This window comes from Cantharellus anzutake, assembly GCF_015039405.1.
Source record: "Cantharellus anzutake strain C23 chromosome Unknown EI90scaffold_104, whole genome shotgun sequence".
Taxonomy (NCBI): Eukaryota; Fungi; Basidiomycota; class Agaricomycetes; order Cantharellales; family Hydnaceae; genus Cantharellus; species Cantharellus anzutake.
The window spans coordinates 129,104-145,690 of record NW_024067054.1 but is presented as its reverse complement, the minus strand read 5'-3'; the positions used below and the strand labels follow the sequence as shown (position 1 = coordinate 145,690).

Genomic DNA, 16,587 nt, shown 5'->3' with positions numbered 1-16,587 from the left:
TGTCCAATTAATGCACCCATGCCCGCTGGGCATGCGTCTGTTATGACCCAGACGTGGAGTTTGGTCCTCTCTTCTTCTGAGAGGCTTTCCGGTGGGTTCCACTGGACGGGCTTCAGGATCGGAGCCCTACATGCTAGACGTTTGATTTCGTCGAAGCATTTCTGGTGGAGTGGTGTCCACCTGAATGTCTGCTTGTTTGAGCAGATTGTTTGCAGTGGTCCTGTGTAACCGCTGACGTTTGGCATGAATATCGATAGATATTCTACCATTCCCAGGAATCTTAGGACTCCTGTGTGGTCTGCTGGCTCTCGCCAGTTGCGGATTTTTTCCATTTTATCCGCTTGAGCGTGGATGCCCTGTTCATCCACTCGGCTTCCTAGAACGTCTAGGATTGGGGCAAATGGCTGGAATTTTTTCTGGCTTATGTAGAATTTCGCCCCTTTTAGGCGAGTGAATAACCACAGTGCTTTATTGTGGTTTTCCACTGAGCTTGTGCTGGTGAATATGTCGTCAAACCAGATGTGTAGGCATCTGCCTACTTCTCCTCGTAGTTCCCAGGTCAGTGCGCGCTGGAAGGTGCAGGGAGCGTTGCAGTCTCCTTGCTGCATCGTGTTCGAGTTGTACGTCCCGTGGGGCGTGGAGAATGTCGTCCTATGGACGTCATCTGGATCCATGCGTATTTGTTCGTACGCGTCCGACATATCGATCTTAGATCGGTATGTTGCTCTGGCGACTGATTCCTGGATCAGTCGCATGTCTGGCATTGGTGTGACGTCGAGGATCGTGTTTGAGTTACGGTTCCTCACGTCTATTACTGTGCGCAAAGATCCATCTGCTTTGCGGATGCACAGTAGCGGGCATGCTCACTCGCTGTTCGCGGGATACCACCATCCTGCTTTTACATAGCGATCTATTTTGGTCGCTAGTGCTTCCTGCAGTGCTGCGGGACATCTCGGGGTGTTTTCCCGAAATTTCTTGTTCGGATCCTTCAATGGGATTCGATGGTTCACTTCCCTCAGGGGAGGCATTTCTAATGGCGCTGGCGCCATTACGGTTTCAAATTTTTCTCTCCACCACTCCCTGAGTATTTCGAACTCGGGGTTGTTCATGGAGAGACCTTCCAGGTGTGGTACATCTGGAAGTTCTAGTCCTTCCGGACTAGGATTGGGCCAACCTTCAGGGTATTTTCTTGTGATTACCCTGAGGTGTGTTTCAATCCCGCCTCCCTGTCAGGGGGGCTTCTTTTTTGGTTGTTCTCGGGCTCTTGCTCGAGTTTTCCCTCCGTGTGATCTCGTCACACGGTCTTCGCTTATTCCAAGGGTGTCTATGTTGCCCTTGTTCGCCGTTCTCACTTTGTGGGACCGGAAGTCTAAGCTTACCTGGTTTTTGTTTAACCAGGGGGCACCGAAGATGGCATCATACCTGTCAATGTTGATTACATCGAAGTAGTGTTTTTCTATGTGGCCATTGATCTCAACGTCCACGTTGGTTCCGAACAGGATCTGTGATCTTGTTCCTTTCGTCCCCATTTGAAGGACGACTGGGTTCTCCAGTTGAAGAATTGGGATGTGGACCGCGCAGACAAAGTCCGGCGATAAAGCGTCCGTTTCGGCTCCACTATCGAATAGCGCATAGGCTTTTATGCCTGCTATTTTTATGTGAGCCATTAGCGTTCTCTTTGTTGAGAGCGGTCTGTTTACGGGGTATTTTCCCACGTCTTTTGAGATGCGGAATTTTGCATCAAATAAAGGGGACTGGGTTTCGATGGACTTTTGGTCCTTCTTCCCTTTGTCCTTGTTTTCCTTGGGTACTTTGGTGTATTTCCCCAAGGCGTCTTTTCTTGGTGCTTCCACCAAGGCTTCGGCGACTTTTTCGTCTGCCGTGTTTTCTAACTGGTGTGCTACAGCCAGTTTGATTTTATAATTTATGTCATCGTGGTCAACGACTGACATTGGGCCCATTCTTATGGTCCCAACGTTGACTTCCTCACCCTCTGAGTCGGGTGAATATTGAGGTCCTTCGTATGGGTCCTCTACTTCGAAGCTTGATGCTTCGGAGTTACCAGAGTTGTTCTCCGGTTTCTCATCTGATGAGCTTTTTGACTCTTCATCTGTTGAGTTCGCGATTTCCATGGCAGCTATACGCCTTGGTTTTTCATCACTCGTTATATTGTGTCTTGGGCAATCTTTCGTTTGCCCTATTTTGCCGCATTTGCCGCAAATTGGAACTGACTTTTGGTCAGTTTTCCTCGAGTTTTTCGAGGATGTATCCTCTTTCCATCTGGGTTTCAGCTCTTCCGCTTTCTTTCCTGATGGGAGGGCTTTTCCGTGGCTCGTTGTTGCCGTGGTGGTTGTTCGGGTATAGTAACCTGATTTGTAGGCTGAAGACATCTTCAGCCCGTCAATTATCTCATCTACACGAGATATTGCTTTTAACATCTCCTCGTTTGAGGAGAAGTCTGCTCTGATTCTATCATGAGCAATCATTTCCCTCTTCCATTTGAGGGGAATGTAGTTTAGGAACCTGGCATTGAAGGACACCTGGTCTGGCGGCGTCACCATCTGGGACGCTGCTTTTGACAGTTCTAAGTAGAACTGTTTTAGGCCTTTTTCCGCTTCGTATTTGACGTTGCGGTATTTCTTTGTCGCGTTCAATGCGGTGGAGGCTTTGATGAAGGTTCTCATCAATATGTTGAGAACTTCGAGGAACATGCCCTCGTCTCCTCTGAGGAGAGTTTCGTCTCGGAGTCTAATTCCGAGGTCAAACGCAGGTCCCCCTAATCCACGAATCAAGCAGTCCAGGTGGACTTTGTCGAATTGGGGACCTTTGCATCCTCGCGAGGCGAGGAATCCCAGTAGTTCTGTGAACCACTGCCAGAACGATTCCATGTCGTTCTCCCCTGACCATTTCTTGTCAGGGAATGCCGGCCCATTCTTTAGGGCTTCTGGCTTCACTCCTTCTGGGTAGGGAGTGAGTATTCTCACTTCGGCCATTCTTATGGCCTTTTCGTACCATTTCTCCAGGTACTCTTCTTGCTCCCCTGCCTTCGCGGGGTCGCTATCCAATGGAGATCTCTCCTTTGGGGGGGTTTTTGCTGGGGGAAATCTTCCTCGCAGCGTTTCTTTGGTTTCAGGCGAATTCGCCTGAAGTTGTATTTGTATTCTCTCATTGTTTTGAGAGGGTGTGAATGAGTTACCTCTCTGTTCGAGAGGTCCGTCATAATTGGATGTTTGGCCGAACCTTTGGTACGTGCCAATTCTCCTTCTAATCTCTGAGCGATGCCTTCTTTCGGCATCGTCTTCTCCTATCCTTGGGAGAAGGATCTCCTTAGCGTCTCTGTCGAGTCGCTGGTGATATTCCAGTGTGCTTTCACTGGTGGTTCTTTTCGTGAATTTTTCACGAGTTCTATTTATGTCCTGGACCGTGGTCCAGGGGTGTTTATTTGTTTCCTCACTTTTTTGTGAGGAGTTTATTTCCTTCAGCAAATCTGTTTGTTCGCTGATTTTTTCTGTCAACGCGTCGATTGCGTTGGCCATTCTTTCTAGAGTTATCTCTAGACGAGCCGTGCTATTATGGTTCGTTTCCTCGATCTTTTTCTGGATCGAGTTTATCACGTTTATTATGCGCGATTCCTGGTTTTCCAGGAGGAAGTTTGGTTGGGCGAGCAGTGACTCTCCCCAGTTGACATTTCCGCTTCTGGGGGTTCCAGAATGGGTTCTTGGAGTGAACACCACGCTCGCTTTGTTTTGGCGAGGCCGTTGCGGAGGGTGCTTCCCTTTCATAGAGGGGTCTGTTCGCTGGTTTCTCCTTATTTTTACGTAAGGCTTCCTCAGCGAACTCCCTCATTTCAGTTCGCCTCCTCTTCATTATCTCGGAGACCTCCTCCGAAGTTGGCGACCTTGCCTTGTCTGGCATGGTGCGTGGGAGTGTAAACAGCGGAGGTTCTTTTGGAGCTTCCGCGCTCTGAGAGATCCTGCTCTCAGGGCGTATTTTCGCGCCTTCTCGGGCTTTCAGCCTGAGAAGAAGTTGATCTTCACTTTCCGTCCTCCATTCGGACGGAACCTGGAACAAGTCCAGTAGTTTTTCGGATAGCCGATGCAGGGGTTCTTCCCTTTGTTTCCCTTTGTCTGCCTTTGGGGCTTGACTTGGGGACGTGATGGGGAACTCCAGGGGATAGTGGGGCCCTGGGGTTTCCTGCGGCTCTATCCGATCAGCTTTTTGGGCTGATCGTTGGGCACTTACACGTTTTTCGCGCAAGTCGATCACCTCGTGAGGAGGTAAGGGATCTTCCCCAGCTTGGGTTAGATCGGTTTGTTGTGGAGTTCTGGGGGTATTTTGCCCTGCACTTACTCCACGTAAGTTTCTAAAGCCTTCAGGGACCAGCCCTGAAGTGGTTGCTAATTCCGTATCGCGTTGATCCTCGTCGTCGTCTGACAACGGCTTTTGGTTTGAATCTCCCATGATGGGAGATTGCGGTTTCTTAATAAACCGCTCGTTTCTTTTTAACGTCGCTGCAGATGCGACCTTGCCCTTGCGGGCGTGTTTAGGCGCCATAAGCGCTTCCGAATCAGATGTTGAGATTGTGTAGTTGTGGGTTGTGTTGTAAAACACACCTCATGCACTTAAAAAAGTGTGAGGTCTTAGGGTTGCTCAGCACACAAGGCCGTAAGTGATACAAGATGGTGTATTTTACGGTGGTGTGTAAGCGGTTTCCCGGAGGTTCCCGCTTGTCCACGTGACTATATGTATCTAGTTTACATGTGACTCGGGGTTCGGGGCTATTGCCCTGACAGGTATGCACGGATATGACATATCCTGCCTGCAGTCCCACAGTGTCGCCTCCTTTCCCACTATCTCCAACCCTCCTGGCCACTCAGCTACACCCTACTCATTTAGTGCCAAACACCACATGCCTTTTCCTCGCTTAGCCCTCTTGTTAATATTGTCGCTTATTGTCACATCCCGGAATCCCAGCCCCATACTCTCCCACTTCATCACACCTTCCTAACAACCTCATCATCCCCTACACCATAACTCCCCACTTCCCAAGTCACCTTCCTTCCCAACTGTCTCAGCTCCGGCCTGGTTTGCAGCACACTTTACCTTGGCCACTCCCATCCTGGAAGCTTGGTCCCGAGTCAGAACATTTGGAGACTCCGGATTTGCTCCGACCTCCTGATGGATCTCTGACATCCCATGACATACCTCTAAACCATTCCACCTCCCATTTCATTTATTGGAGTGTCAGGGTCATGTGTGCTTGCAACAAAGAAGTGTCAGGGACAGCTCTGAAAGCGGCGAGGTCCTGGGGTGCGGGACTTGGGGGACGGATAGCGGCTATGCGTAGCGGCGATCCCGTTGCAGGGCGAGCGTCCCTGACCACTTAGTCTGAAGTGGAAATGTGAGAAGAAGGCTACTTCTTCAGTTCCCACTCCAGGTGTTATTATATACATGCGGGAATGATCACGTGGGGTGCGCCATGTCACCCTTGCACACAGCCACGGCTCTCCGGGTGCTTCCGCGGAAGATCCTGAGAGGGCTCGCTGTGGGTGCAAGGCGAGTGCAGTGGCGGTGGCAGCAGTATAGGGATGTAAGATACAGGAGGGGAGATGGGCGTGTGCGCCGGTGATACATTGAGCAGGGGGAAAGGTGGTCCATGTAAGAGAAAGAGAGAAAGAAAGAAAGGCGGAAAGGAGAACAGGAGGAAGGAAGAGGGAGAGGAGGCGCGGAGCAGGGAAGCGGAGCGGGGATTGGGCGGGGCATGTCAGGGCGTGCCCTGACAAGAAGGCCCCAGAAACCTAGTTGATATCAAAGCTGGGGGACATGCCCACACCAGCACAAGGTCTTATGTACATGATAGAGGTGGTTATCAGGCAACTAACTAATAACTGGTAGCAACGGATCAAAGAAGATAGAAGATCATGCAGCATCATAACTGACAGCGGCAGACCAGATCAAACCGGAGATCAAGAAGCAAAAAGAAGAAGTTGATGGGAATACAGGTCATGTGGCAATGCACTACTTATGCTAGCGACCCAAAGACATGCCCTGACATGGAGTCACCCAACATCCTTTGGATACATAACTCTGCCTTCTGTTAGAACCAGGTGGATTCAGACAACTCCGGAGTGGAATCGGAGACTTAGTGTGGAAGGACCCTGGCCTCAGCGACTCAGGCGGAGTGCTGTGCCATTGCTGGTTGTCCTAGGGGTCCCTAATTTCAGATCTAGCAGAGGGAAAGTCTCTTGGGGGGAATTCAGGTCGATTTTGGACTGAGGTTACAAGTTACTATGTACATTGTATATAAGGAGGGGTCCGGAATCAAAAGGAACAAGGGTAGGGCGAAAGGAGACAAAGGGAGATGGAAAGAGGAACAACACCGAGGGTCAAGTGTTTGACTCAATGGTGTTTCCCAAAGGAGGAGTGAAGGGCCAAGGCCCAAGGAGGAAGGAAGGAGGATGGGAGTGGGGAATGGCCAGCTGACTGAATAGAAAGGAAGCAGCAGCCCAAATAGGAATGAGGGAGTATAGCGGAATTGAATGGAGCAATGCAATAGTTGCAAGGTCCAACATAAGTCCAGAAAGTCCGAAACTCGGAAGTTAAACTCTGGAATATTGGCAAATGTAATTAAATGGAATGAGCTAACCAATACAATGGGTATAAGTGGAGGTGGGGTCAAAGTCCGAGGTCGGAGCTAAGACCGGAGGTTCTGGAGACAGAGATGCAAAACAGGATTCTGGAGCAGAGGTCCAGAGTCAGGGGCATAGGTGTTGCGTGCTCATCTGGGAGGTGTCGAGGTTGAGGTTGGACCCAGAATGTTCCGGAGTCGGACTGAAGGTGGTGTTGGAGCTGGAGGTGGGATAACCTCTTGGGAGTCGGCAAGGAGAAGGTGATGGAAGGGAAGTAGGGCTCCGGAATCAGTTTCGGAGTTCCAGGAGCCCAGAGTGGAGGTCGGGATTGTATGGATATGACACCTTCAGAGCTACCCACATCCTCCAGTGATCCCACTCATGTCATCACAAATTAGTCACCTTCCATTTATAGTATGACTGTTGCCTTCTTTCCATTCAGTCAGCTAACTTCCTCTTACCCATTTCTCGTTCCCATTCATCCTCCACCCTTCTTGACCAGACACCTCAGTTCCCTGTTAAGGATATCGTTCAGGACCTTTCAGTGCCTTTCAGTATCATTCAGCACCTTTCAGTGTTTTCCATTATCACTCAGACTTTGACTAAAGTCCTTCTCCTTCCTCCATATATAAATACTTGTAGATTAGAACCCATTGTACCCCAGTTCTAATCTTCCACTAAAAGTTACCCCAAGTCCCTCTATGAGTGAATCCTGACCTCCTCCTACAAGATACCTCAGACACATGAAATAAATGGACTAACTGAGACATAACAAAGGCACAGCGCTCCCTCCAAGTCACTGAGGCTGCATCCTTCCTAGAGCCTCTTGTACCACCCAGCAGACTTGGGCTTCCTGGAGAAGCTTCGGTCCACTACCAGAGTTCTCAGAACCCCTCTAGTTGAGCCCCACCTGCATTTGGACTCACACCCTCTTTCAGGGTTTTTGACACTTATATATATATTGACACTTGATCCTTCACCATATTGGTGTCAGGTTGTTGGTCCCCTCAGTCCTTCTCTCTATGCCATCTCCACATTAATATTGTTTTGTCAGGGTTCAGCACCCTGCCTTAGGGTGCCCTGGACTCCCCACCTACTTTACTCCCTTTATTCTTTGATTGTTGCCTTGTTGTTGCCTTTGTGTGTTGTGTACACGTGCGCACAGGATAGCATGAAAACTTTCTGAGTGAGCAGCTTGCCCAGAATGTTCCCATGGGTCACAGCCACAATTCTGGGCAAGTAACTTGCCCAGAACGTTCCCATGCTTACTGGGCACTGCCACCTGGATGTTCCCTCCGGGTCACACTACACAACTCTAGGAGCTGTATAGTTGTGGGCATGTGACCCATTCCTTTATATAGCAACCATGTGGGGAGATGAGACTTTTACCCTTCTTCTCATCTCATGCCCCACATAGGCAAGTGTATATATTTCACTCTCTTTTACTATACATCTCATGCCCTGCATAGTGTGAGGTCAGGTTAGATGGGGGTTGAGGTCAGGGAGCCTCCGAGTCCGAGGCCGGGCCCTGACATTTCACTTCCATCCATTCCTTAAAACTGGTTCATGCCACTCATTCAGTTCGCTGTGGTTACCGCTCTGCTTCCTGTTCAGGTGCCAGACTGACCAGCCCCTTCTTTGTTCTCTTTTCGTATTTATACTTGTAGTTTACTATTGATGTACCTCAGTTCAAATATCGACTAGAAATCCCCTCAAAGTACTCTCATCTTAAGTTTGCCTCTAAGCTTCATCTCTGCCTGAGTCAATGTCACTGCAAGGTCCCTCCCACTAACTTGAAATATGGGACAGCCTAGAATGCATGGTGCAACACTCCAGCTAAGTTGTTGAAGCCAAAGTCCCAACCCCCATGATGCCTTGCAACAGAGTAGCACATTAGCTAAGTGTCCACTCATGCCACTGCACTCCACTGCACTTCCCATGAATACTCAAATACTGTTTCTGACATGTTGTGACTAAGTAGTTACATGGTGGATTCTGGGCAAGTTGCTCTCCCAGAATGTTCCCACGCTAACGCAGGAATGTGGCTGTTCAGGTTAACTCCGTTGGAGTACCCTCATAGCACATGGTTCCTCCAACAGATTGTAGTTGGTTAAGTTGTTATTATTTACATGCCACGTGATAATATAGAATGGGGAATATCCATTTCCACAACATCGCCCCCCAGCCTCTTATGGGTCTCTGTGCAGGACAATAATAGTCCAACAGAAAAAGAAAAAGAAAGAGAAGTGCCACAATACAGAAAAAATCCCTTGGCCAGCCCCAAAACCCGGTGGGAAAGCTTGGCACAAGGTTTAGATTAAGAAATAAAATTTATGATAAATTTTAAGAAAATATAAAAAATAGGGCCCTAGCCCCCCAGACTCCAATGGGCCGCACAGCAGCCCCCCACAATCCAGCCCACAGGGCCCTGACAGTGGATTCGGGTGGTGGCTCACCCAGTGGATGCAGCAGGCTGGGGAGATCGGGAGGGGGAAGCGGGAATGGGTCCGTGCGCGGCTGGATGGGTGCCAGACTCGCCCATTTCAATGGTGGACGCGACCAAGGGGGCCAGGATGCATCTGTCGTGGTACTGGATGCAGTTGAGTTGATAGATGCGCCAGATTTGGCACGGGAGGGTGTGGGGAGGGTGACGGTGACGACTCGGACAACGATGACGACAGCGCAGTTTCAGGGCGCGCTGAAGTCGAAGGGAGAGGTGGGAAGGGGGCCAGACGTGGTTGGGGGGGCGGACGGTGCGTAATCTGGCGCGAATTCCATCGGATTGGGGGTGGAATGGCCGGGCGCTGTTGGATCGGGCGCAAGTGCCATGGAATCGACAGTGGGACGGCCGGACACGGTCGTGGTGGGGTTGTTGGACGACGCAGAGAGGTGGTGGGAGAGGGGGGTCAGGCTACTGGGCATGAATGCCATGGAATCGGTGGTGGGATGGCCAGACATGTCGACATTGGGGGCGGCATTGGCACTGGCAAACACGTCGATTCAAGAACAGACTGCGCCTGAAAAAGCGGGCACGTTGTTTCTTGGGGACGACGCAGTGGAGTGGTGGGGGAGGGAGGTGGGGTCGGCTGGCGCGGTTGGGCAAAAACCGTTTGCATCGGTCCAGGAATGGTTCGTGTCGCAGGGGGCTGACGTGTCATTTCCTGGTGTCGACGCGACGCTGGAGGGAGGGGAGCTGGGCTGGGAGGGCATACTGGGCTGGGCTGGGTTGTTTGGGTTCGGATCGGGTGGGGGAAATGGCCCAGCAGCGCAGCGAGTGCCTTCTGCGCGCGTTCCAGATGTAAAAGAAAATCAGTAAATTTTGTTTTTAAAATATTCCAAGCCGCAGTGAAAGTACGCAGCTCAGAGCCCTCTTCCAAGGCCCACCAAATGTCCCCCAGTGGGTCCACCTCGAACTTCGCTGGCATAACTCCAAACTCGGATGCGGTGCGAATGAAATTGCGAGTCGTCGTCGCCAATTGAGTACAGCGCTTATTAGTGATGCGACAGGCGATGGACTGCCTTGAAAGGTCGTGGAAAAACTCGACCCCCACTGTATCTGGGGTCAATTTCCTCCAATCCGCCAGGAGGGTCTAAAGTGAAGCTGCTGGCTGTGGGCATGACCCGGCTGACAAGGTCGATTTATAGTGGCTCCAAAAGCATCCAATCCCCTCCCACCTCTGATGCGGAGCGGTTTAACACTCGAAGCAAGCTCTCTCCGTAGCCATGTCAGATTGACATGGCTGGAGGGCTGCTACAGTGCTAATCCTCTGAATCATGAGGGGGAGTCAAGGGGGCAGCCTGCTGCATCCAGGACAAGGGAATCCTCTTTTTATAGGCAAGTCAGACAGAGAATCGTGCAGCTTTTCCCAGGGTTCTCCCTTGCCCATTGTGACAGCAGTTCTGCACATGAAAAGTGGTCATTGAGGGCCCTAACCAGAGCAGGGGGCATCACTAGTTACATATGACTTTCGATATGCGTCAATCTCTGCACAAAACTAACTCCGACGTCGGTATGCCACGTGAGCACTTTGCTCCACCTCTAACTCTAACTCGATTTCCTTTGCCACTAATGGCTCTCTTTTCGTTTCATCATTCGAGACAAACATGTTTTCTGTAGGCGCGCGCTGAACTCGCATCGCCGGGACTTAACAAATCATTCTCATGTTTCCAATGCATACTTTGCACTGCACTTAAGTATTAAAATTTAGTTAAAAACGTTGCGCGTGCGAAGAACGCACTCTAGTTTTTAAGTGCAAAATAACAAAGCGATGAGTCGAGGCTTTTTAACTGGGTTATATACATGTACATCGGGAGGAGACAGGAAATTATGCTTCCTATTAAACACCGTAGGCCCAGTCCAGGAAGATTCAGCCAGAGGGTTTGCAGGTGCAGATAGGATTCCAGGTAGAGATGTATTAGCTGCAGCGGTTGCAGATGATGATGCACCTACACGAGGGGTTTTTAATCGCTTTGCTTCAGCCTCAGGGCCTTCATCGCGCACGCGTTTTTTTGAGGGATAAGGAGGGAGAGAAGCGATGACATACTTCGGGACGACAAAGTATTTAAGGACAGGAGAAGTAACGGGAGTATTTAACTGGGATGAGATAGCGGAAGAGCTGGGCTCAAAGGTCGGGTGCACGAGAGAAGAAATGGACAGAGAACCACGGCGGCGCTCCAGAGAAGCCGAGGGCTGCGTCGCAACGGTATTGGCTTTTCGAACACGTTCCTTGTACTTGTGGGGTCGGAGGATCAGTTAGCAATCAAATTATGGGCACGACCAGATGATTGGACCCACCTGTTCCAATTCTGGTAGACCACGCCACTGAGCAATGGCTTCCAAGAATCGAAGAGCTGCACGTTCAACAGGCTCAGCCGGATATCGCTTCGAAAGGTCAAGCAAATGCGTGTGAAGGTCGGTCGTATGGTGCACACTGGCAAACTGAGGATATGGATAGTTAGCAAGAGAATCAAGTTCGCCTTGAGGAAACTAACCTCGGAGACACGTTCAGTCATCTCAACCGCCCATTCAGGATCAGTGTCAATGGGGCGTGTGTTTCCCAAACATGTGGTCTGGAATCCATTCGCATAGGAGTTGATAACACTCAACTCTGACTGAGTACCCGTGACGCCAGTAGGAATACCACGCTTGAAGAGAATTTTCGCAGCCTCGGCTAACGTAGGCATGCCATCGGGCTCAAACTGGGCAGCGTAAGCTTCCGAAAGTGACGTGTCAATCGATCCTCGCTTCTGGCTGACTCCATCATCCTCCACGGATTTCACGTCGGATGAGGTCGATCCCGAGCGGGCACGCATTGCGGAAACATCCTTTTCGTCAGGTTTCCCAACAACATCTTCCCAGTCCACACCTACCCCAATACCAAAAAGGATTTCAAGAGCATCGGGCCCCAACCAACCACGTCCTAGGTATCCCTCTAAAGCGGCCCTAGTGACCATACCACTCAGTAAGGCATACCAGATGCGGGTGGGGCGCCCGTCGCCAGTGGTGGAAGGAATGTCAGCAATAGAAGTGGGGTTGGAGGAAGAGGGCTCCGCAGGTATGACAGTCCCGGCCTTCACATCAGCGAATTGCTGCCGCTGCTCACGCATCTCACAACCAAGTTCTCGAGCGACGAAGGCAGATAGCCTGAGGAATCGCGGCAAAAGTGCAGCCATCCGTGTTCCGCTGATGGCGAGTTCCTTTGGTTCGCCCTTGTCGTTAACGTCGTTGAGGAGAAACTGAGGAATAGCAGAGCGCAATGGAATGCCGGGGTCCGGCAACCCTGAACCGATCGTGGTCAGGCTTCTTTGAATTAATAGTGTAAGGAGACCATTCTTGTCCGCTGCATAGGCCTCTGCGTGAAGGCACTCAGGTGGACATTCATCAAAATCCGTCAGGTGACCCGCACAAATGGGCCAACACCTTCGAATTCCAGAATTGTACAAATCCCGAGAACGCCCGACAGCTTTGCGCACTCGAGGGCCTCGGCTTGCATGCGACCCCGAAGATGATGAAGCAAAGGGCGGGCTAGAAACGGAGTGGGATGCCGATGCCGACTCGGGTCTCCTTGCAGATAGACTGTTCAATGATCCAAGCGCCCATGGAGACTCCATACCGGCCCCACGAGGAATCGAGGAAAAAATAGATCGCGCTGGAGGTCCACCTGACTTCGATTCCGAGGCAAGGCTGGACTTGACCCTAGTTTGCTGAAAGGACGAGATCGGAGTGAGGGGGGCGAGGGAAATGGGAACGCCTGGCGACGGTTCAAAATCCATTTGGGCCCAGCGCAATTCAGTGGAGGAAGCGGTGCCGCTGGCTACGATTGATGCAATGGACATGGGCGACAAATCACTTGACAACCCTGAAAGCACGTTCTCTGGTTGCTCATCGGGGCCAAAAAGGTGCTGATCGCGTGCGAACAGGTCGTTGACAAGAGCAGAAAGCACAATTCTAATCCTAACCCCATTTGGTAACACCCCCGGAACTCCAGGATTCACTTCGTGAGTGTGACGAGAACCAACGGACCGCTGGGTGAGTAAGGAAGTAAGAACCTATAGGAGACATCAACATGGGGTGGAAAAACATGCAGGGGAAAATGAATGGCGAACCTTCTCCATTCCTTCTGCGTTCGCCCTTTGAACTTTCGCGGTCTCAATGTCCACATTTGGTACATACCGGTTCGCATCAGCACTGAGGCCTTTATACCGGTCGTCCCCGGTTAACCCAAAAAGTAGCTCGCGAGCAAGTTCATCATCAGTTTCAGTGACGTCCTTTTCGGTTGGACCTTCTGGGGACCCAGTCTGCATTCCCAGCTCAGATCTGACCTGGAATACCAGCGCCTCTCATGTGAGCGCTACGGTTGATTTTACCAACAGGCAGCTTCATCTAACCTGGTTGAAACGAGTGCGTGAATGCAGCCATAACATATGATCAAGACTGGGAATGTTGCGTCAGTAACGGCGTTTGGGATGTGTGATCTCAAAACAAATACATCAAAGTCTGGACTGTCTTCTCCTTTGGAGGTATGCTATGAAGATGGTGGGCATGTTTGTGCGCTGGGGCTTTGTAGGTGAAGATGTTTGGGGATGGAGGGGTCTGTTCTGGCTTTACTGGGTTTGGGTGAGGGATTGTAAAAGATGGCTTGGCTTGGGGTCTGGAGGTAGTAGGCTGCTGCAAATGGGGTACTGCTGGAACGGCAAAGAAGGGAGACTTGGATGACGATGTAGGAAGGGTGATGCTTTGAAGTGATGGTAAAGCGTGCTGAGTGGACGAGGGTTGTTGTTGTTGTTGTTGGACTTGCATAGTCCAGGGGAACTTCCGGGAACGATTACTGGGCCTCTGGATGGTACGTTGTCAATACTGGCGGCGTCGCTGAGCGCTTTTTGAGAGAGGGACGGGACGGGAATTGTTGAGGTCGCCTGATAACTTGGATGGATGGATGGATGGATGGATTCATTTTAGAGTACGTAACCGTGCCTATCGGCATATGCCGTACTATAGTGACTCGGGTGAAAAAAGTGTGGAGAACATAAGGATGTGAAGAAGGAATTTGTTTGACCTAGGAAGTATGAGACATCGAGTAATCAATGGTGTGAAGGAGAATAAAGTGAGATGAAGCAATAACACATAAAGGGGCATGCGACCCCTGCACTGAGATTGAACAACGGGTGAGGGAGAATGAAGGTGGAAAGAGATTGGATAGAGAAAAGGACACGCGACCCCCAGTGTTGGGGTCGCATGTTTTGCTGCTGTGTGCCTATGGTTAAGTCAATGGTTGAGTGCGCGGTTCTTGCGGGTGGGTGAGTTGGAGGGTGCTTTCACGGGTTTATGTCACGGTAGGCTGGTGAATGTTCCAGTGGCAGCGAAAGGCGATGGGTGTTGGTGGCATCTTGCTCATGCTTGTTGAATAAAGGCATGTGGCAGATAGGCCTTTGGTAGAAGGGGTAGTGGAGAGAAATGAAAGTGTTGGGGTGACGGCAGGACTTGAACCTGCATTCCTTGCAGTCAACTTTTTGTCGGCATATGGGGCTATCGTTGGCGCTACCACTATCGCGCCTCGTCACGAAGAGGTAGTGGAGAGAAAGATGAATCGGAAGGGTGTTGGGGTGATGGCAGGACTTGAACCTGCACTCCTCCGGCCTGCCCATGGACTTATGGAGGCTACCATTGGCGCTACCACGATTGCACCTCACCATCCCAAAAGGTAGTGGAGAAGAGAAAAAGAAGGAAGGGTTGGGGTGACGGTGGGACTTGAACCCACAGTCCTCTGGCCAGTCCCGTCTGGGCTTACGGAGGTCACCATTGGCGTTGCCACTATCGCGCTCGTCATCCCAAAAAGGTAGTGGTGAGAAGAAAAAGGAAGGGTTGGCTTGACGGCGGGACATGCACCCGCGCTCTTGCATCTCTCCAGCCAGTGCGGCTCTGGGCTTACGGGGTTGCGGTTGATTGGCATTACCACGGTGGCCACGTCATCCTCCCTTCAGATGTTAGAGGCCTAATTAGTTTTAAACAGGGGCACCGCGTGAAGGTTTAGGCCCGTGCCGGGTGTTCGCTGTGGTGGCAGAACTCCCCCTCGACTGACATCCATCGTCGAGGCCCAACTCAGCTTGATGTTATAGACCTAATCAGTCAAGAACAGGGGCACCGCGTGTAGGTCTAGGTCCATGCCGGGCCAAAAACAGATATGACCCCCTCGACTTACATCAATTCGTCGAGGCCCGCGCCTGATAACTTGCAGTGTTGGACCATGGTCACAAGCGGTCACATGGTCAGACATTGACTCGTCAAATTCATGTCAGACATGTCACTAGAGTGCGTGCTTCGCATCGCAACGACCTGCATAGCATAGAATGAAGGATGACGCGGAAGTGCATTGAATGATATGTACAGTGAAGAAATGGTACATCAGAGGAATCAGCATCGGAAGTGTTGGAAGTTACAGCCCGACGCCACTGGTGGTCACCGGACCGTACATTCACGCTTTGAGAGCTTTGGGAAGGAGGAGCTTTTGGGGCAATCGACGGTGAACATAATGTTGCTTTGGGCCTTTGTTTTCACGCTTTGACTACTGCTCGCGTTTCACTTCAGTGGTGTAGAACTAACATTAGATGTATATAAGGACAGGACTTGCACTGAGAGCCGATACACTAGCACGACCAACAACCGGTAATGCATAACGCGAGGGTCTTGGATTGAATTGAAATTTAATACAACTGAAAGCCTCCGGCAACTCCCGGAGGCCATGGGAACCGGTTGTTGGTCATGCTAGTACAGTATTGGTCAGTGAGGTTATGGAGAATTGGCAATAGTGGAGGACCTTGGAATTCAGTCCTGGGCGAAAAATTTGCAGGACCCAGGAATTGTGATTAGATAGGCAGATACAGTTGAAACTGTGATAGGCCATACCTGAGATAACTGTCATATCCATACAATCCCGACCCCTGCTCCAGGCTCCCGGAACTCCGAACCGACTTCCAGAGTCCTACCCTACCACTGTCTGTTCCGATATTCACCTTCGGACCTGACACCACACCTCCCCTCACCCCTCATGCCACCTCCACCCTCCTGTCCTTCTCCTACCCTATCTCCGTCCGCTCCGATACTCATCTCAGACCAAACATCACCCCTTCCATCACCTCCTCCTTGCCGACTTCCAAGAGGTTACCCCACCTCCGGCTCCAACACCACCTTTGGTCTGACTCTGGAACATTCCAGGTCCGACCTGAACCTTGACACCTCCCAGATGAGCACGCAACACCTATGCTCCCGACTCCGGACCTCCGCTCCGGAATCCCAGTCGTGTCTCCATCTCCGGAACCTCTGGTCTTAGCTCCGACCTCGGACTTTGACCCCACCTCCGCTTATACCCATTGTATTGGTTAGCTCATTCCATTTAATTATTTTTGCCAATATTCCGGAGTTTAACTTCCGAGTTCGGACTTTCCGGACTTACGTCAGTGC

General features: G+C 50.9%; 4 protein-coding genes across 4 annotated transcripts; 1 reads left to right on the top strand and 3 right to left on the bottom strand.

Moving 5' to 3' along the window:
- The first annotated feature begins 9,474 nt into the window (after positions 1 to 9,474).
- Positions 9,475 to 10,602, top strand: EI90DRAFT_3293410 (uncharacterized protein). Its single transcript, XM_039067376.1, has 4 exons — positions 9,475 to 9,739; positions 9,766 to 9,941; positions 9,976 to 10,073; positions 10,157 to 10,602. Exons 1-4 carry the CDS (start codon positions 9,554 to 9,556, stop codon positions 10,348 to 10,350), a joined length of 654 nt encoding a protein of 217 aa, XP_038909621.1. The 5' UTR covers positions 9,475 to 9,553; the 3' UTR covers positions 10,351 to 10,602.
- A 273-nt stretch (positions 10,603 to 10,875) lies between these two features.
- Positions 10,876 to 13,433, bottom strand: EI90DRAFT_3021208 (uncharacterized protein; the record flags this gene model as incomplete). Its single annotated transcript, XM_039057613.1, has 4 exons — positions 10,876 to 11,361; positions 11,425 to 11,568; positions 11,622 to 13,178; positions 13,236 to 13,433. 4 exons carry the CDS (start codon positions 13,431 to 13,433, stop codon positions 10,876 to 10,878), a joined length of 2,385 nt encoding a protein of 794 aa, XP_038909620.1.
- On the bottom strand, positions 13,365 to 13,955 carry EI90DRAFT_3084529 (uncharacterized protein). The gene is made up of 2 exons (XM_039062086.1): positions 13,619 to 13,955; positions 13,365 to 13,563 (listed from the first exon to the last, which is right to left on the bottom strand). The coding sequence occupies exons 1-2, from the start codon at positions 13,927 to 13,929 to the stop codon at positions 13,509 to 13,511; spliced, it is 366 nt and encodes a 121-aa protein (XP_038909619.1). The 5' UTR covers positions 13,930 to 13,955; the 3' UTR covers positions 13,365 to 13,508.
- On the bottom strand, positions 13,768 to 15,554 carry EI90DRAFT_3084524 (uncharacterized protein). The gene is made up of 2 exons (XM_039062085.1): positions 15,474 to 15,554; positions 13,768 to 14,096 (listed from the first exon to the last, which is right to left on the bottom strand). Exons 1-2 carry the CDS (start codon positions 15,545 to 15,547, stop codon positions 13,955 to 13,957), a joined length of 216 nt encoding a protein of 71 aa, XP_038909618.1. The 5' UTR covers positions 15,548 to 15,554; the 3' UTR covers positions 13,768 to 13,954.
- Positions 15,555 to 16,587: the final 1,033 nt, after the last annotated feature.

What these genes read in the sequence shown, in the direction of transcription:
- EI90DRAFT_3293410 (XM_039067376.1), top strand. Translation starts at nt 9,554, where the DNA reads ATGCCATGGAATCGGTGGTGGGATGGCCAGACATGTCGACATTGGGGG. An exon ending in CCAGATGTAAAAGAAAATCA is followed by an intron (nt 9,942 to 9,975) that starts GTAAATTTTGTT and finishes TCCAAGCCGCAG; the next exon opens with TGAAAGTACGCAGCTCAGAG. An exon ending in TAACTCCAAACTCGGATGCG is followed by an intron (nt 10,074 to 10,156) that starts GTGCGAATGAAA and finishes CTGCCTTGAAAG; the next exon opens with GTCGTGGAAAAACTCGACCC.
- EI90DRAFT_3084529 (XM_039062086.1), bottom strand. Translation starts at nt 13,929, where the DNA reads ATGCAAGTCCAACAACAACAACAACAACCCTCGTCCACTCAGCACGCT. An exon ending in AAGACAGTCCAGACTTTGAT is followed by an intron (nt 13,564 to 13,618) that starts GTATTTGTTTTG and finishes CAACATTCCCAG; the next exon opens with TCTTGATCATATGTTATGGC.
- EI90DRAFT_3084524 (XM_039062085.1), bottom strand. Translation starts at nt 15,547, where the DNA reads ATGCTGATTCCTCTGATGTACCATTTCTTCACTGTACATATCATTCAA. An exon ending in TCCGCGTCATCCTTCATTCT is followed by an intron (nt 14,097 to 15,473) that starts ATGCTATGCAGG and finishes GATAGGCACGGT; the next exon opens with TACGTACTCTAAAATGAATC.